This window comes from Paralichthys olivaceus, chromosome 9 (assembly GCF_024713975.1).
Source record: "Paralichthys olivaceus isolate ysfri-2021 chromosome 9, ASM2471397v2, whole genome shotgun sequence".
NCBI lineage: Eukaryota > Metazoa > Chordata > Actinopteri > Pleuronectiformes > Paralichthyidae > Paralichthys > Paralichthys olivaceus.
The window spans coordinates 19,410,059-19,431,079 of NC_091101.1; the positions used below are offsets into that span (position 1 = coordinate 19,410,059).

General features: G+C 40.4%; 1 protein-coding gene across 12 annotated transcripts in view; it reads right to left on the bottom strand.

Annotated features, from left to right (window-relative positions):
• Positions 1-21,021, bottom strand: part of diaph2 (diaphanous-related formin 2) — a 323,897-nt gene that overhangs the window by 32,059 nt on the left and 270,817 nt on the right. For 8 of the 12 annotated variants that reach the window (XM_069531062.1, XM_069531060.1, XM_069531059.1 and 5 more), the window contains 2 exons: positions 10,321-10,413; positions 8,860-8,925 (listed from right to left, as the gene is read on the bottom strand). In XM_069531062.1, the coding sequence (XP_069387163.1) occupies positions 8,860-8,925; positions 10,321-10,413 (159 nt within the window). The remainder of the gene's footprint in view (positions 1-8,859; positions 8,926-10,320; positions 10,414-21,021) is intronic. The other 4 variants (XM_020083255.2, XM_069531058.1, XM_020083264.2 and 1 more) reach the window with 2 other exon arrangements.

Genomic DNA, 21,021 nt, shown 5'->3' on the forward strand with positions numbered 1-21,021 from the left:
TTAAAATAGTTTTCAGTGTTTTAATTCAATGTCATTTTACTTCATTGGTGTTTAGAATGCGATCAGTTTTATTTCGCTTTTAATGTGTTTTATTAGTACTCTGCACATATGTTTTAAAAAGCACCACATAAAGTTATAATTGTATTGTTATTCTTATGATTCATTTCATTGTTATTACTATGGTTGGGTTAGATATACTTTGCATCCACACATCAGCTCTCTCACACGCACACGCACGCACACGCGCGCACACACACACACACACACACCAAATCATCGATCTCTACCCCTCACCATCTAACTGCTTAATCCTCATCCACTGCAGGCACCCGGTTTATACTGTGACAAACAGTCTATTTTTAAACTTGACATATTAGTTATCTCCTAGGGGAGTAACATTGTAATTTATGGAATTCATGAATACCAAGCTCTTGGGCTCCCCTCCTGTTTATTTCACCTGTCCTTCGCTGCACCGTGTAACTGTTTTGGACAAATTCAAATACACTCAAAAGTTGCAGTTGGGTAGGATCCCAAGAGCACAGATGCCAATTATCTGCAGCTGCAGAAGGAGCTTGGAAGTTCCTCACACCAATGTGAGCGTGTGTTAAAATGTGTAAAGCATCGTAACTGATTTATTTTCTCTTCTCCACCTGGTAGATGGATACAATTACTCTCAGATAAAAAGGCGCACAGGTGAAAACAGCATTTGTTTCTCTATCTCTTTCACGCATTCCTAGTAATCTTAAACAAATTGAAAAATGTTCTTTCTGTCTCAAATTAAAAACAACTGATGACTTTAAGAAGATTGCCAGCTCTGTTTGGTCCCCCTATTTCGGCCATTATGTCTCCAAAATCTCCATGTATATTCTTTCATGGCAGGCCAAAGACTGACCTTATTCTCTACCTTTAAATATCTAATTAAAATTGTAGGTTAGGGCAGGTGATTTCTAGAAATTTCCGGATTGGGTACCACAATAATTATATTTAAGCAATTTTCAACTTGACATTCTTCACACAACACCAAAAGTGGCCCAATAGGTCCTCTGGCAGACCTCTGGCCAGAGAAATTGACTTCCAAAGCTAATGATCTCAAATTGTACACTTGTGGGTAATTAAGCATTGCTGTAACAACAATTACCCTTACACTCATTATGCTCTAATTGCATCATCCCGTGTAACAATCACAGGCAAGGGGACATCTTATTAAAAGCTACAGACACAAAATATGTAAAGCCTTAACAAAAGACAACAGCTTATCTATAAAAAACCCAAATTTTAAAATCAAGGTTGTGGGAATTAAAGACAACGTGTATTTAGAACCCCTCATCGGTATCTGGTGGTCAACTACAGCAGCTGCGTGCTGGCTGAGACTGCTGGTAAAAAACTCATAAAGGCAAGGGAATAATTTGACCCCACTCAAATCCTTCTATCAGACTTTAACCAAGTAGAAGTCAAAGAAGCGAATAAAGAAAGACAAAGAGATAAAAGGGAAGAAAAAGGCGGATAAACCTTTGGGATTAGCACAAAGTAACAGAATGGGCCATATCACTTTTCCATTACCAGAAAGGAATAGCTATTTCAACAGCTGGGATCTAAATAAAAAGGTGAACTCTATCCTCCTTCTGTCTTTTGTTCATTCATGTGTAAAGTTGCACGCCCTTATAGCCTTCCATTTCTGACTTCCCTATCAGCAAATGGAGATCTGCCATCATATCCTTGAGGCCCATCAATAAATAAACTTGATGCAAATAAACAGATAAATAAATAAATGTGAAGAGCCTCGCAAATGGGCATCAGTAAGCATTAGTGATGGGACCATGTCAAGCACAATCATGCTTGACTGGATGGGGAGTGCCTGAGTGTAGGAAGCATTCTTGCTGATTACACAACAAGTATGTGTGTGTGTGTGTGTGTGTGTGTGTGAGTGTGTGTGTGTGTGTGTGTGTGAGTGTGAATGAGAGTACATGAGGCATCACTGTGGTTTTCAGCTTCTTACCTTCATTTAACCCTCTCCGTCTCTGGTGCCCTCTCTAACTCTTTAACGCTATCAGTGTCGATACATCTGTCCATCACTGCACAATAAACGTCCTCCCTCCATTACACTGAAACCGATGGCTCTCTCTCCTCGACCTTCTCTCCCTCATGACTGCACTTCTTTTCACATGAGATCACAACTTCCATTTCTTCCAGTGTTGTAAATTGTGTTAACAGCTTCAACTATTACACTTCATTGTCCTCAGTCTTTCTCTAAATAACCTTCATATTATAAATAATTTAAAAAGTGAAATGACTGATTCCCTTTATCATGGAGCATGTATAGTGGTGAGGAGACTGCTCTCATGACATAAATGATTCACTTGATTTTATACACAGAATAAATTCGATTTAAATTGACAAAACACACCACTGTTTTGTATACTGCAAGGATTATTTTCTGTGATATCAATGGAAAGGTGTGCACACAACTGCAATATGGTTTCAGCAATAATTAACCTTTTACCGTGACTTTGGTGATCACAATCTCAAAATGAGTCAAAAGTCAAGTGAAGATTCTTGGCAACAAAAAGTACAATTTATTTTATAATATCGACTATGCTGACTGTGATAACTCTAGCCACAGCTCATTAAACCTACACGTTTTTGTAATAATCAATCAAGCTTTGTTCTGCTTTCACAAATATGCATATTTATAATATGAATATACTTGTTGGTTTTGAGTTTTTAATAAGGAACTATAAGAAGTTTAATCACAGGAAAAAATATGAAATGGGAAAGTTAGTGTCACTTTCACTGGGAGTCATCTCAGCAGCATTGTTAATTAATTGTGCATTATTCATTTTCAACCTAATATGATAAAATCCCCAAATTACCATATTAAAATAAAATCATCAATGTTCTCGCACTAACGAAGGCTTGAGTTAATTAACACCTCTGATTAAAGATGTTGAATTCACCTTGTAACACGACTAACTTAAAAAGTCAGTAAAGTAATGTTCAAGATCCAGCTACTTCAACAGACAGCATCACATATGCTGTAATTTCTTTAATATCCTCGTTCCCAGCTACTCTACTGATACGTCACATTGAATGGAACATTAAACTATCTTTGACACATTCTCCCTTTATCTGTATTTATGAGAATTACCCGTATCACTCATCGCCTGGTCTGCCGTTCCTTTCCTATACCTCTCTATTACATATATCAAGCATCCCTAATAGGAAAGTAAAATATTAATTCCAGCTCATTGTGGCTGACAGATTGTAGATAGTGTCTGACACTTCAAATGCAAACATCATCCCGGGCATTAAATCTTATACTTTAATCATAGCCACATTATATTCAGGAGGAAAAGAAGTGTGGCAATAAGAGTATGACAGCAGGAGAAGAAGCATTTGACTGTGGCACTTCTTCTTATTGTCAGTGGAACACATAACCATACAGGATGGTATCCTATTCCACCGAACATTATTTGTTCTCTAGCTGATCATCAGTTGGCCCTGCTGGATGCCTAATGAGCGATAAATAGGGTTTAATTCAACCGACGCAAGTTGCCCATCCTTCAACACTAAGCATGATGGCTTGGGCGAGCTTCCATTGGAGTTATATGAGAGCCATTTTTCAGCTAGTGGGTGGGTCCGACTGCCTGCCCTGTATTTGGCTTTCACAGGCATTCCTTTGGCTTTAAGCTTTGCAAGTTTATAGGTCTATTAGGAATTCATCAAACAATGAATGATATCAATCTTATCGTGTGAATGTGCCCTGGGTAAAAATAAGATAAAACCTTCCATTATGGGGCCTCCAAAGCATATTTGCCCTCCAAAATTGATCCAGTATTGACAATTTACACTTAGGGTGACCTTTCATAACTGCCCACTTACTTGAAAGGCAATATTGTTTGGAGAGTGAGCAAGAAAAAAAAAAAGCTCACTGCAAACGCTCTCAGATATTATTGACTGTGATAAGTTAGTAGACATTTTTGCTCTGCCACTGTTCGTTGATGGTTGTCTAGGCAGGAGGGCTGAGTACATTTTACATCAAGGAGGCCCTGAGCCAATAAAAGAGAATATTGACAACATATGTGTTGAGAGCTCCAAGTCCATTACAGCACTAGGTCAATGACCTTACTCCTTAAAAAAGGGAAATAAAAAGTGAGCATTACCATAAAAAAGTTTGGCTCTGTGTGGTGAATCTTCTCAGACAGAGAAATGTAAAAGGACATAATTGCATCAAAGAGCCATGCAGACAGCCCCCAGTTGATACCATGAGCTCGGGTAGATAGCTTCACTTTAAATAGAAAAGGGTTTAGAGGTACTTGGCGGTAGGGTCACAGGAGAGGGACCCCTAGTGTCCACTCGGAGAAGCTGCCTTTTTTATTAAAACTTGATTTATCCTCTATAACTGGTTCCATGTTACACTTCACTTACTTTTGTCCTCTCTTGACAGAGCCAAGCAAGGAATTAGTTATACGGCAAGGGTAGTCAAACGGTTCATAAAATCTTCATCTATATCTACATAATGGCTTTTCTGCTGAGGATGAAAAATGATCAGGTCCACAGAAAGACCCTGTGGGTCAATGGGAGGGACAATGGCTTTGTCTATGGCCTAGGACTTCACATGCATCAGTTCCTTCCCATCTACCTTTCCCTTTGGTTGTTGATAAATACCCTTATCTTTGTGAAACAGGTGATAGGTTTCAAGCAGCATGTCTCTACAGAGCCCTTCTCTCACCTGCTTATTGATATCTCACATCTACTAAGTCATCCAAGCTATAGCAAGAGTCACCGACACCCTCTGGGCCTCTTTGCCCCAAATCATGTTAGCTCCACTTCCTGTACGATCGCCCCTAGGGCTGCCCCAATGAATAACATCTATCAACACCCTGAAGTGAAAGCCAGAGGCTTGTGGAGGCAAAGGGCTTTAGCCCTCAACCCAGACACACCCTAAAGCATCAGTCCCTATCAGATATGTGACACAAGCGGGTAGAACTGTATGTGTATGTGTGTGTGTGTGTGTGTGTGTGTATGTGAAACAGCATAGGAACAACTGCTCGAGAGGGTGAGAGACAACAAGATAGAGATAAAGCGATAGTTACAAATTAATTGCTGGGGGAATTACGATCACTATCTCTTTCTCTGATGTAATTTAAGAGACAAAGGGGTGATTTTCCCTCAGATCAGGGGAATGATGAGAAAATAGCTGCCAGGCTGTGTACATCAGGGTGATGTGGATTACAAACAAAGTCACACATATAAATATTAAAAGATCATTTATGTCACAAATGAGGCTGGAGGATGTAAGAGAATACAGGTTTATTCTTTGTCTTTACCAGCATCTTCTTTAAGGCAATTCCCTAAATTCATTCCTCACTTTAAATTTTCATGAGAGAAAATAGGTAATTTCATCTTCATTAAACTTACAAGGGGCCCACTCTTTGGCCTTACCAGCTGAATTAACTGCTTGGCTTTGGGGGATTAGACAATGGGCAGAAATTCCGTCATCCTGACAAGACTTATATCATCACATCTCTAGTCTTTAATGGGCATAAGATGATCCCTTCCAGTTCAATGTCAAATAAGTCCTTAAGAGACTTACTATATGGAACAGAGGATAGAACTTTTTGATGGACTGACCTGTGAAGGTGAAGCAGGAGAGCAGGAAAGAAGAGAGGCACTGATTTGGGATTGTAATGACGTTGAAAAGACAGTAAATAAATAAGATTGGCTTGGCTCTCTTTGAAAACTGATTGATGTGTCTTTTGGGATGCCCCCCAGTATGAAAGACCTACTGAGTCTGTGGCTTTCATCCCTGACCGAAAATCAATGAGCCAGAATGTATGAGAGGCTCATGCTCTCTACCCAACAATCTCCAGCTAGATACCCAGGTAACTATCTCACCAAAAAGGGAATAGGAGATACAAAAGGAGCAGCTAGCTCAAATCTTTTTTTGGCCTTATTCAAGTGAAACCTAATTCTGAAGTACACTGTCTGTGAAAAAAACCCATAGTAATATATATTGATAAACCAAGTGCATTCAACCTCACGAAATACTTTTATTTTCCTGAGATGAGTCTGAACTTCCAACAGAACCATCCATCCATCAAGTTTCTGCGTGCTGAATTAGGACTGGCTGGTGTAATTGCATAACACACGAGTGTGGCAGCCGTCTTACACAAAGTGGAGAATAGGAAATAGGAAATGCTCCTGGAAGTGGGTGTAATTGTAACTGGCAGCATCTAGAATTGTGTTCAGCCTGACACTTGAGGTAGTCTGCTGGAGTGTAGTTTGATTTGAAGGATGACAAAGAACGACATGCTGGTTTCAAATGAACTCGTCTGACGTAAGCAAAGATTCTGGTGTGAGCCGCAGAGACTCTGTCTGGTACACGCTGCTCATTTGAGGGTGACAGAAGGTTAATCAAGCTTTAAAGCATGAGATTACAACAGACATGACAAGCAGGAGTGAATAGATTTGGCACACTGTGTGATATAGTAACTGCTCAGAGTTAGTTTTTTTAAACTATAAAGTCAGCGGGTGAAATTATGTCAAAGAAAATGCAAATATGTGCACATTGAAGGTAAAAAAAATAATAATATGGTCGCACGTAAAATTGAATCATAATTGTTTGGATTGTGATTGTCATCCAATCATGCACAAAGTACAATGTGAAAACCCAAAGACAGATTTCAGTGACTGAGATGCCTTTTGTTACCAAATGATCTATCACTGGAAACTTAATTGTTTCTCTTTACAGAGTGTGGACTACTTTTTAAAAATTTACTCTCAAACTGTGTGTAAAGATTTCTGTTTGTCCTCCTTTCATGAGATGAGACAAATCCCCCCTATGCTCTATAGCATCTGAACTCATTTCCAGATTCCATTTAGGAAAAAAAAACCATGACGCCAGCATGTCAAAAGGATTTTCCTCTCTCATCACTTCAGAATAAAGGATCCATGCAGCTGTTTTTCAAAGTACTGAGTTCCATATCAATAAACAGAAAACTGTCAGTGCATAATATGCTCTGGTAGCATAGCAGTGCTGTGCACTACGGAATAAAAGTGTGCTGAGTCTGATGCACAGTGCCGTGCAGGAAGAAGAGCCATCATAAGGACCCCTGTCATCTTGGTAGGGTCACAGCAAAAGGAAAATAGGTCACAGACATTTAATAGAGGATATATGATTGCATCTCAAGCATATTCATAAACAAAGACAGTATTTCTCATCAGAGTCAAGCTTTTCAGGACCCTGGCTTCAAACCCAGAGGGGACCCTGGAAGCTCTTCACTCTGCTTCCTCAGATTCCATTCAGAAAATTCCCAATGAATACATTTGATATTCAAATAATATTTTAATTTGTGACATGGAAGTGTGTAGTGTTTTTACTACCTCGGTGAGGCTCTGTGACAAAGCTTCCCTCACATGTGACAACCCTTCTTTCTTGTGCATCCTAATTCCACTGAACCGCTGCTTCCTTTAAAGAACTAATGTGTTGTAGGTGAGGTCCTCTCAAGGACTCAACCACATGACCAGGGGACCAGGTGCTAAAATAAATCAGTCTTCATGTTTTCAAAATATAGACTGCTAAAACATAGCAGTGCTAATCTGAGGTTGACAATTATCCCCATAACAACCCAGTGATATTGACTGTACATGTAGTTGCTTGTTTATAGCAACAGCAAAATAATGTACCGATAAGATGAATACACACTTATCCTTGACATAGAAGATCACAATATCAGGTACCCAAACATGCATTCAACAGATTCAACATATTATAGCAAGAAGACAAAGCTGCAACAAACAGAGTCTGTTGAGAGTGACAAGCAATTTGTTTTGATTAAAGACATCTGCGTAAAAGACAAGAATCCTTCAAGGTGCTGCTGCATGTCAGTGGGACATTTACCAAACATAAAGGCAAAAAGAAACGTAATATACAAAGACATTGTGAGTGTCCAAAGCATGACGGCCGACAGAATTATCCAGCAGAACACTTCCTAAACATTGCCATGAGACTGGAGGTGGTATCATGCAGTGACAGCATAGACTCATATGAAAAGCAGGACAATTAGATGACAACTGTAGCTGCTCTACAAGTCAGGGATTGTGCTGAGTAAAAACTATTCCCTATAAGTAACATGGACACCATTAAGATTGTATTACTGTTACAAGATTGAGGATCAAGATGCCAACACGAGGGCAACTTCAATAATAGTGTACATTACTGTATTGGATTTTAGAGGCATTCAATGTAAGATTTAAATCATGTCACTCAGCAGTACAGTTTTCATTACAGTTTCTCCACTCAAGAGTTTTCCTTCTCTACTGCTGCATATTTTCATGTGACTCGATGCACAAAATAAATTCATTAGTGGTCATAATGTATGTGACCTTCACCTCTGTATGGTAAGCATTTAAAATGGAAGCTTTTCTTTGTGTGTTGTGTGCTATGAATACATGAGCCAAGAGCTTATACACAATACAAATAAATGCGAGCTACACTCATGGCGATCATTCCCTTGTTTTTAAGTCTTGCTAATGCCAATCAGTGACAACTCACTTCTTGCAAAATGAAAGTAGATTTATGGGTTTACATTTTGAAGTTATAATTGCCAAATTTAGTATATATTCATTTTGAGACTGCTGAGGAGTTAGTTAGGAGCTGCTTTTTACTTACATTGAATCTTACACATCATTCTTTGCTAAGAAAGGCATAATTACTCAGCCAGAGACACTGCATGTTGTAGACCAGCTCAGCTTGAGTGTTCTGATGTGAAGGACTTATGCGATATGCGGTCAGGAGAAGTGCAGAGGAGACAGGAGGAGAGTTGGTGCTGGGTTAAAAAGCCAGTTAAATACACACACCTAGGGTTCTGTTACCATAGTTAGCACCCGGCCACCGAGAGGCTGGACTGGAAGGGCTTTGATCACCTGCAACAACGTTGGTGATAAATAAAAAATAAAAAAAGTAAAAGAAGGGGAAGATGGAGGAAAAGGAAAAGAGAAAGAGGCATCAGAGGTGACAGGTCAGATATTTTGCAGAAATGAACCACTTGAGAAAAAACCCTTGACACATTTGGACACAGACACCAGCTCAAATAAAACCCAAAACAAAGAAATATGGAATTAAATTCTGAATATTAAAAGTATTATATGTGTTAAAATGAGAGTAATGTGTATGTCCATGTGAGAATTTAATTTAAATGATTAATCATACCATTTTTTCATGCACTGCACATTTTGAAATGAATTATTATTATTAAATAATAAGTTTAAAACCATAAGTGAGTCCAATAACTTGCAATCCCCTCCCCCACAGTAGTAGCATATTTTGTGTTAACACACATGCACCAATGTGTCATGAAAGATGACTGATGGCAGAACAAGATGGGACACGAGACAGACAATGTACCAGTGTGTACTAGAATATCATGTATAGTGCATTAATATGCGTGCACCACAAATGAAAAATAGATTTTTTTTTAACCTACTGTCACACAGGAGAGGCCTTACTGTTTTATTGCTGGTAATCTTCCCTAAAATATATCTTGTCGACTAACAACAAGCATTTGCTACTATTTAACATTTTGTGAATCTACATTTAAAAGACAAAGAATAAATTGTGTCCTACTGACAGAAATGTAAGACTAATTATTACAACCCAACCACCTCTCCAGATGTAAATATTGTTAAGAAACAATCTTAAAATATATGGTTTGGTCAGAAAATGATCCCTTCTGCCTCTAAAACATTGATCTGATTGGTAAATGTTTATTCTACCCTCTTTTTTCCAACCATGATTGCCAGTGTGAAGATGGCAGCACCTGTGGCTCTACTGCAGAACTCTGACTTGCATATCAATTGAGCCTGGCACCACTGTTAGCTGGGTGAGAGCCATTCATCATGGCAGAATGGAACATGTTAACACCAGGATCACTCAATATCAGCCTCAGTCCAACTGCATTCAATGTGGTTAAATTGTGATAGGTGCTTCATGAATGGCAAACGAAAGATTAATAGCCAATGACCCAGACTAGGCCACACGTATGCTTGTTTCTCCGGGAACTGTATATATGTACTTTATGTTGTTATATATGTGTGTGTGTATCGGCCAGTAAAGTCCAACTGACAAAAGCACATGAACACAACGTACACACTGATTATACAAAAACTCTCTAGTTCTTATGACAACCAGGAACCAATTATATTGCCATTTAAAGTGTAAACAACTAAAGGGAGTTGGCAAATTTGTTCACACGTGAGACTGACAGAAATGACAACAATTATAAATTGGGACATGAGTACAGTGTTTTTCTGCTGCCTTACCGTTACGCGGGGTCCGTTTTCGTCGATCACGGAAGGCTGCTCCGGACTGTAGAGCTTCCATTAGGCTATCCATCACACCGGTTTCATCTCCCTCTGTAAGAGAACAGGTAAAAAGAGGCAAAGATGTTAACGAGACATTACTAACATTAACAGAACAGGATAACCACATAATAACACAGTCTGTCCTTGAACACACACACACACTTGTGCCCAACTGTTTCAAGGTATCATACAAGGTGTGCAAGCAAAGACTGCCCTTAAAAAACAGGTGCATTCCCATACATCACAGCAAGAGCAGCAAGAGCAGTAAGAGCGACCTGTGATTGTGAATGAGATATAAACAAGCGATTTAGAAGGTGCATGGGTGTTGAGACAGAGGCCTGTCACTCAGGTCTGTCCTTTTTTTCAGTAAATAGCTGGGGAGGAGGAAAATACACGAAGAGCTTAGCAACTAATACAGGCAGAGGAGCTTCAGGATGAAAGCATCCACTGATCCTCATTGACAGATATTCTTTCTGTGGCTAACGCAGGGGAGCTAAGTGCTCTTTACAAAGATTTAGTGTGGAGCCGCTCAATACACGGACGCTCTATCATTGTTCAGTCAATGACACCAGGTCCGACCTTCGAAAAACATTCCCCCAGCCCACCATTCCAGCTGTCGTGCAGATCCATGAAACTAGAGAATTGGAGGCAGTTGACAAGGGTGAGGAGACAAGTAGGAGACACATGAAATGCTCAGGCCAAAGGAATGACAAGTTGAGTCCACACAGTACACAAGCAGCATCCCGCTCACTGAAGAAAGGGTTCAAAAATGAGCATAGGTTCTATATCTGGGTCATCTATCTTTACACCCCAATACTAATGAGTCAGAGGGGCACCCTTTTTATCATTCTAGACCAGAACAGGCATTATTTTAAACTAGGATCATTAGGGTGACTTATTGTAGAGCTGGTGACTTGGCCATCAATTCTTTTGCGTATGAGAGTGAACTAGCTCGTCCCCAATGTTTACCATCAGGGTCTCGGCTTGTTGTTCCTCCACTGTGCTTACAGCTATAGCTGAAGGGAAACAATAAGTGGAGACAACTGCTGCTTTCAGCACAACACACTTTCCCCAACACTAGGGTGATCAATCTTTTGTTACCTGCATGTAGCCTACTCAAAAGAGACACGACAGTCAGGTAAATTGAATTCATAAACAAAACAAGTTGACAATGAATGCTGCAGGATTCATTTAAGAAAATGGCAAGTATTTTGCCATCACCAGAGAAGTCAGGGCGTAGCATGTTTTTCCCCTCTCCTTCAAACCACTCAACCTGCAATCATTCATGCAAGACGACAGTGAAACTGAGAATAGAAACATGTCTTGTGTAAATTTAAAAAAAGCAACTCCATTCGTACTCACACTAGTTTTGCTCTCTATCTCTTTCCTTCTCTTTCTTCCTCAAGTCCTTCCCAAGGGCTACTTTGAAATCAAAGTATCTGTTCCGGCTGTGTGCGGTGCTTAAAAGCAATCCCGATTAAATCAAGCTTAATTAGACCAGCTTTATCAGGACAAAACCAAAGCTGAGCCAAGTAGTGCTTATCTCAAATTGCAGCACTACACCTCAGATAGCAAGCTCATTGGTTTAAAAGGGGGAGCATGGGTTTCATTTGCTGTGGACCTAAAGAACAACGACTTGCAGCTACTATAAATGTATCTACGCCCCAAATCTTTAGCTACTCCTTCTTATGTAGGCTAGGAAGGACACATTGTGGTTCTGACACAAGGCATAAAGTGCTAAATGGCAGGTAAACATTTATCTATATCCACCTTGGCATGAGAAACTTTTTGACAGCTTCTTCTTGACTACCTTCTTCATGGAGACCTAGACGTCACAGGGGGCACCTGACACTTTGATCAATTTGTCCTACTTTTAGCTTAACTGTAGCACAATTCATCATTTGTAATGGCCAGGACGTGGGAACCTGACTGTGGTTCAGCAGGAGGATTGCAGACACAAAGAACCAAAATTACTAAAATGGGAAACACTCTCCCCAGTCGCCTCACAGAGCTCAATTAACTATGTCCTATTGGGCCACAGCTTAAACTCGAGCAGGCCTTACCCTTTACAAGAAACTCTAACAAATGAGCCTTCAAACTAGGTAGTTTGAATAAAATATATTCATACATACAATATTCCACAAATTTGCAAAGACAAGGTAAGCGTTTTGTAGGAAAAAAACTGAATTATGAATTATTTGACTGTACTTATTTCAGTAATCCTCAGAGAAAACACCTTTTCCCACTACTTATTGCAACATCGCCCACTTAAGCTGACATTTCTGCCTCATTCCTGCAATTCACTCTTGTCTTATTTTGAGCTGTAAAACCTAGGTTCATCCGCTTCTCATTAACAGCAATGGTGGATTGCATGCTGGGGAATTACAGAAAAGCTAACCTTTTATGCCCAAAGATCTTTCTCAAGAGTTAAGATCCCCTCTGCTCACAGGAAATTGCTTTCTAAATGGGTTAAGATGGGCTAAGACCCAAGACATTGACAAACCCTTCAAGTAATGAAACACCTTGGTGGGCACCTCAACAGACAGCCCCAGGGGCCTTTAATGATCTTATTAAAGATTGTGGAACTGTGGAACATGGTTGCAGCTCTTGCACTTTTAGGCACTTTCTTAAACAGTTAAACCTTTAACCACAGAAATAAAGCTCTGTGAACCTCTACCTCCCAGCGAGAGATGATGTACCTGTTCCATATCTCTCACTTTGATCCCTGCCTTGCAGCAATCCCCCATTCTTCTCTCCTTTACCTGAACATCAGGTGTTACCTAGACCAAGAGGCTGTGCCAAATGTAACACTGAGCCCTGGGGACGGGCTCACTCCACAATATATTTACAAGCAGCACTACTGCATTTTGTAATTAAGAGGGATAACAAGAGGAATAGGCCCTCAGCAGGGTTGGCATGAAAACTTAGCACATCAGATTAGTCGCCCACCCCCCCAAAAAAGTAAGTGGAAGGAAGTGGCTGCAAAGTACCTTTCAGATATCCCAGGAGCACCAAACACCAAATCAGGTGTTAACAAGAGAGGGAGAGATAAAAAAAGAGCACATATACTGTAAATGTCACTATTGGGGAAGGGAGATATAAAGGACAGAAAGAGGGAGGAGGCAGAATGCAGACAGAAATGAGAAAAAGAGAGCACGAGGGCAGCAAGGGAGAAAAGTGAAGAGGGTTTGTGTGGGTGCAGTAGTGCGTGAGGTGGAGTGGGTTATTGAGAGGGACTAGTGGAGCGAAGCAAGACACAAGGTTTTAAAACACCTTTTCTGGATACTTGACAGCTTGAGCTCTGTGACATTTAATTATTTCTAAAACATACACTGCAAGCATACGCACACAGGCCTTCACCTAAACCTGCCTGCACCTTTTTTAGTGATACAAATGCATTTTGTGTATCCGCAATAGCGTTGCCTCCACTTAACTAATCCAGATATTGCAGATTTCTTATCTGAGAATCGAGAATAAGTTTGACAAAAAAAAAAGACAGCAAGAGTACTGGGTAAAAGACGAGAGCCAGAGAGAGTACTCAAGATAATGGCAGCAGGATGACCTATGCTCATGGCAAGAACAGTTAGAGGAGACAAAGGGACCTAGCCGTGTCTTCCAGAAAACCAATGCATCATTTAGGCCCCCAGAGAAAGTCTTAATCCTCAGTCAAGGACCAATTAGGAACTAAACAAATAAGCTTACATAATGCAAAACATGACATTGCATTTGTTTGTTTCTGCCAATTAAAACTAGTCATTTACAGCATTCAAAATATGTATATAGCTGCAAAGTAAAAGAACAGCTGTCGCCTCAGAAATGTGACAAAGCTTTATACTCTACCATCCGAGCAGAAGACCATGTATGTATTTGAATGAAAGGCTGGGCTCCCTTTTTAAACACCAAAGGCATGGCATTCCTATAATTATGCAGCAGTGTCAACAAAGGCTGTTCATAAATTCAATTTGCTATCTGTCATCTCGTGCATGTTGGGCTTGGGAGAAAAAACAAAACAAACACAAAAAAACAGACAGTGGATCGATTGAGAACTCAATTTCTGATGGCTCACATGCAGCGTTCAGGGGAAAAGAGACAAATAATTATTCGAATTCTGAAAAGCTTCTGTGTGGTATGGGAGGGTGAGACTGTTAGAAACAGTGCCATGTTAAATAAAAAGACGAGTAACAGCAATATGAAATAATGACCTTCTTTATAATCACATATTTTAATCAAACACATCAACATCTGAATTTATATCTGCACAACACTCTCCTCCCAAAGCAAATTAAAGTGTTTGACATGGGGAAAAATGAGGCATGGGAGAGATGTCTATTATTCACTATCCGCAAAGCCAATCCCTGAGTTTAATTTGCACTGTAATGAGATCTAATGAGAGCTTACAGGCCTTCTGCCTGATGAATTGAAACCACGAGCGAAGGAGGAACACAGTAAGAGTTTAACCTCACCCTAGTCGCCCTCCATGGCTCCAGTGGATAAGATGAGTAAGAAAAGGGAGAATGAAGAGTGGATGAATGACTCCTTCCTTTTTCCCCCTTTTTTTGCTTGCTGCAGATTGTTTTTGAACACATTTGAGCCCATCTGTTCCCCCACAGAAAGTCACCTGTGCAATTAACCTGGACCATTAGCTGTGAAACAAAGGCCTCAGTGGAGGGAGGGAGGTGCTGGTTTATGGCCAGGTGGAGAGGCAACAAGTACACTTTCTTTTAATCTCATCTCTCCAGCTGACCCTCACATCTATGCACCTGGTTTCCTGTTCACACTTGAATTCAGGCTCGGCCGCCTCGAAGCACACAACCACCTGCATTACTCAGCATCCCCCTCCTCTTACTGCTCTGTTGTCTGCTCTCCTACTGTCTGGCTTTGAGCAGAGTCACCCTTTCCCCTCGCCCTCCTTTCCTACAGTTGTAGTCCTCCCCAAGACCCAGCCAGACAGAGACCATTACTGCCACAGAGAACACAGAAAACACAAGTACCCAAAGGACAGAAGTCATGCACCTGTTAGATGTCTTTCCTTTGTTTTCTCCTCTATCTCCTCTGTCCTCATCTCCCTGCAGTCCAACCACCAAACCCCGACAAAAGCCTTGACACAATGACCTGGGAAATGTTTCAGACAGGCCGCAGTCTTTAATTTGTAGGAGTGTGTGTGTGCATGTGGATGTTTAGTAGTCCACTTGAGTGAAAAAGAGAGGAGGAAAAGGGGAATGGAAGGGGAAGATGGCTAATAAAAAAGACAGATATGCCTCCTGATTATTCTGGATTGTTTTACTGTATCAACTTGATGAGCAAACCCACTCATGTCCTCCCTAACTCAATTATGGATGCTCCCACAACCCACCATTCCAGGGGGAATGGCAATGTAGCTGCTACTTAAATCTTGCTGTGAGCCTGTGTGGCGCCAGGGTCAGTCGGAGAAAGCAACGGGAAATGTGGACGAAGGGCAGAATGTTGTGAGGGTGGGAAATATGGTGAGAGGTTTGCTGTGTTTGACATGCATGGAGTAGGAGCTAGGCTGGCCCGGTCACTGCAGGCCAGATCCCATACAACCAAAGAAAGAGAGATGTCCTGACTGAGAGACTGGAGGAAACGTGCAGAGAAGTTGGATGTCGACAAGGGAGAGATGAAAGTGGATTATCCGCCATGGCGATTTGCATTCTGTGGTGGAACGAAAGCCCCTGCGATGCCCCGAATAGCTGGATGCATGAATAAGTAAACAAACAAAAACAAAAATAAACCCTCCATCTGGATGGATGCTGCCAGGCCCCAAGTGAGAAACAGTAGAGAGGGGAGGTTGGGAGATGGGATGGGGGGAAAAGAGATGCTTGCAACATAGCAGTCACCACACTGTGTTTCCTCCGCTATCATTTACTCCGTCTGCCTGCGGCCCTGCCCCCCCCCTCAGTTACAATATTGCGATCACCATCTATCCACTGCTTTGGGCTAGTTTGCCCAGTTACACCATCAACACACAAGGGAGAGCTCCAACCAAGCACTGACAGATGTTAAGTTGACACACTTTCTCTGAGCCACATGGGGTCAACATGTCAGGGTGCCAGCAGGGCTGTGAGAGCCTGTCCTCACAAGAGTGGATCGCTACCGCCCCTTTTCCATAGGTTAGGTACTGCTAAGTTTAGTGCTCTGGTAGACCTTGGCCCATATATATTTTTACCGAGAAGTGTCACCGATTGATGGTGGAGCTGTCACTATAAACTGACCAAAGTGGTCTTGAAGTTGATTAGATAGAAAGCTTTATTTACAAAAGGCTTTCTGAACTCGGTGGCTCTGGTTATGACTTCAGTGTCTGTCTTGTGTTACTCTTTTTTACCTCATCTAACAGACTATAGTGTCGTTTTTTATGTGCTCCCCTTTGCCTTGACATATGCCGAAGTTTTGAAATCTGATGTTTAGGTTCTGTTAAAAATTCCAGGAGTGTGATTCAAGCCTCTTTCAAATCATCCTGTTGATATACAAAGTCAGAAAATTTCTAATTGTATTTCAGCACAGTCTAGTGTATAGTTCATGTTGTGGCTTGTTGTTTTTAAATTATATAACTAAACAGATTTAAATGTAAAGGAGCAATAGGAAGTGATAAGTGAAACAATAAAATGGTCTACATGAAGAATATACTAGTGACGGGTGTTTTCATTGCAGTTGGGGTGAACTTAAAACCGAGGGCACATTACATTACACACACTAATAACACCTTTTATTGTGCTGCTCTGGCAGATAGACAAGAACAGCCTTAAAGTATTAATGCCAAAGCCAAAATCACAGACTGTGATCACGATTGCTTATCTATATGGCAAGGCACCTTAACTCTGCAGACATTTAGCATACGTGACTGTTCACACCAGGGTCACACTGGAAATGAATAAGGTAATTAAAATGAAAGGGATTTAAAAGAGGCTTTGGCATGCGTAAGTAGACTGAGATGCCATAAACATTTTGGGATTCATCCATGCAGAGTCCCCATTTTAGATGACTGACACATTTGGAAAGCAGAGTTTTGGATTCCAGATCAAGATAACATCTGAACCAAACCCCACATGGGCTGTTTGCATCAGTGAAAGGCGGTGCTGCCTTGGGAAGCTAAATGGATTTGACAATGGGATTTGACGGTCTTTGTAGTGAGGGTAATTAGGTTTGATTGACTGTAAAGTGACTGGTGAGGTCCAGATCTGGGAGGGGAAATGATCAGACACTTGAACCACCCACAAATTAATGAGATTCAACTGTGCCTGAGCTGATTTCACCAAGGAGAAGAAGAACATTTACCAAAGCAATGGGAGAGAGAAAAGTAAAAGGCGGGATGAGCAAAGTGAATGTGTGTGTGTGAGAGACAGAAAGAGAGGCGCAGAGAGACACACAGGGAGTGAGAGAGAAAAAACAGGGAAGGCATAGATATCTGATGCATGACTCACTTCCTTGATTGTGGCTTTAACTAAATTAAGTAAAAGATAATAGATAAAAGTGATCAAAAGCTTTAAGGTGCAATCTAATTAGCGTCTTCTGTCTTTCTCCTGATACAAAAGAGGGAACTAAAAAAATTAAACAAAGTAAAATCAAGCAGATATTCAACATAACAATTAAATGCATAAGTCAGACAAAATGTGGAAGAGACTATTCCCCGGTGTTGCCTTTTAATTGCTAAAGAACTGTGTTATTTATTAAAACACATTTAAGGGATTCCTATTAAGACAGGGTTGTTTTTTCTGTCTGTTGATATTTGTTTATAGAAGTGCATTAAAAATGTTATAATCTGAGAAGATAAGTACTGGATGAGTATTTTATTGAATCACCTTCACTTACAAAATGTAATTTTGCATCTAGTCAGATTTATTTAATCCTTGAATGTCATTGTTTACGCATAATTCTATTTTTCTACATGTGTCTATTTGTGCAGCTTGCTATTACAGTCCTCAGCTGAGATGCAGTCAGCCATATTCTTTATGCCATCATCGCCTGAGGCAGATTCTGATTTTGACTGGCGATGGAGCACAATCTAACATGCTCTTATTTATTAGAATGGATGTGAAACAGCAGATAATCTCGGTGCCCTTGTTTCTGTCTTTCAAGGTAACGATGGAATTCACCAATCCATACTCAGGAGTTTTAGAGCCTGCCTTGCACTTCCGGCACTCCAGGTCGACACAGCTCAAATGCAAGAAAAAGATAATTTGCTCAGTTTAGCATTAGGCTGCTGTGACATCCATATGCAGATGTGGTGAGAGATCCTTCATTTTCATAACTCATCAGAAACTACTAAAATATAACCAGACATGGAGGCAATCAGTGGCATGATGAAGAAATGACACCTAAGGGAAGGAACAGGCAGCAAATTCAGAAGTATTGTACCATATATCATCATTACGTTCTGGAGAGGTCTGTCCTTTTTCGTTATATCCCCTATCAAACATGAAGGTCATCTATAGATCCTTTCTGCTGGCTGCATTTCCCACGTTAAGCTGAGAAATAGCAAGATTTTCTTTTAGAAATATGTCTTATCTATTTGGGTTTCTGACCTTCGCTTCTCTACAAGCTATCTCACCTGGTAACATTGTTTGCCATGTCTGCTGTGCTGTGGAGACACTATGCAAACTTAGAGCGCTAACCTGTCCACCCCAGTGCTGCCTGTCAGCGATTGTCTATGATCACCTAGCTGGCACTGCTGCAACACAGGTATGCACTGGCCTAGCAGCAGCTGTCAGTGTCGCACACAGCCATCAATCCAAATCTCTGCTGCTGTCATTCCTGACAGGGCTCCGCCAGCCACAACCAGTCTGACAGCTGCACCAAAATATGTCAATTTATTTTAGCATACCATACTAATAGATACTTGGATTTGGAAAATTAACTTTGGTAAACAAAATAATAAAGAAATACCTGCATAACCTTTTCTTTTAGGAAAAATACATTAAGAGGTGTAAACACAGAAAAAAGAAAACACGCTCATTAGAATCAGTAAAAGCCATCTTAATTCTCTCTATCAACCTTCTCTATATTTTTGTGAACGTGGATCTTAAATGTGTAATACTTAACAAATTAGAGATTTATTGTCTCAAAATCTAAATTAAAATCCAATCTATATTATCATGTACACATGAAAAATGTGGTCTGAGATGTTGCTTGTATTTAAAAAATGAAAAGCTTTTTTGAGAGAAGCCCACTGTTATTCGTGTAAACATATACTAGTTCATCCTGAAAGTGTGAGAGGTTGACAAGGAGAATGCATAAATAGAAGCTGCAGGCCCATCATTGTCAAAATGCCAACTGTTCTCTGAAAAGAATCACAGGGATATGGAGACCTCATTCTTGCCGGCTTTGCTGAATGGAAAGGAGGACACATGGTGATTGTAGAATGTACTAAAAATAAGAAAAGATATTATAAAAAACTGCATTTAAGAATCATCTTAATGATAAACCATCTGCTACAAGCAGGTTAATGACTTAGTTTAATATCTGTGATTTCCCTCATTAAGAAGCTTAAAATAATCAATATGTTGACTAATGAAGTCTGAGCCACAATGATGAAGTATGCGGTTTACACAACTCCCAGCTGTTGAGTGAACAATGATAACAATATTTTAGGTTGTAAAAATGTGTGTTCAATAGTTGTATTAACAAAACAGGCTAAAAGGGAAAAAAAATATAATCCACTTTATTATCCCAATAGGGCGACACACTGGGTCTGTATTTTGCCTGTGTCTGCAAGCTGTTGTTAGAATGGATGGAAGCAGGTGAGTGGGCTCTAATTCCTATCGTAAAAAATGATCACTTTCACAGGTAAAAGTTAATCATAAAAACAGCATCTGTGGAGCCTCTGTGTGTGTTTTGGGGGTTTTAATAACACTATCTAGAACAATTTTAGTAATTGATTTTACAGAAAGTTAGTTTTGCCATCAGATAATTCTATTTTGGGGGCTTAAATTACTTAAGAAACATCTTTATCAGTATGAGTCCAGTTGGAATACATTTAATGGGTATAGTCAGCAGAGAAAGCAGGTTGTTGGTACACTCATAAAAGGTGTTGTAAAACTTGCAGGCTACAACCAATATGCTTCTACACTTGATATTCCTCAGGTTGGCAATAAAAATGTTCTTCAGAGGTTCTAATAGGGGAGGGCACTGTTCCACGAGCTACAGCAACCATTCAAAGTAAACTATATAAAGTAGGTCTGAGAAAAGTTGCTGGAAAGCACGTAAAACACAAAGTTCCCCACTATTTCTCTGTGCTACCTGGGAGAAATGTCTGGACCAAATCAAATGTTCACATAACTGTTTATTTTTGTTTCCGGTTGCTTGTTTATTACTTTGTGCCGTATGCCAAGCTGAATTGTGCTCAAAGCGGCATGTGAGCTTTCCGGCTCTGTTCAAAGCTTAGTGGATTTGACTGGGGTACGCAGTTGACATGTGGGTGCAGACACTTGCCCAAGATGGGGGCACTGACCCTAGTGATGCCAGCAGAGTTGGCCGCCAAAGGGGCCTGTTACTCCGCACAAATGCCTTGGAGAAGGAAAAGTCCAAATGCTCTAGCTTCTGACACACTCGACATGCTGCTAGTGACATTGCCTCATAGGCCACAATAAAAAAATATCCTGCTGTGAAGAGCCATCTTCCCCTGCTTCAGACAGAAGCATTAGTTTG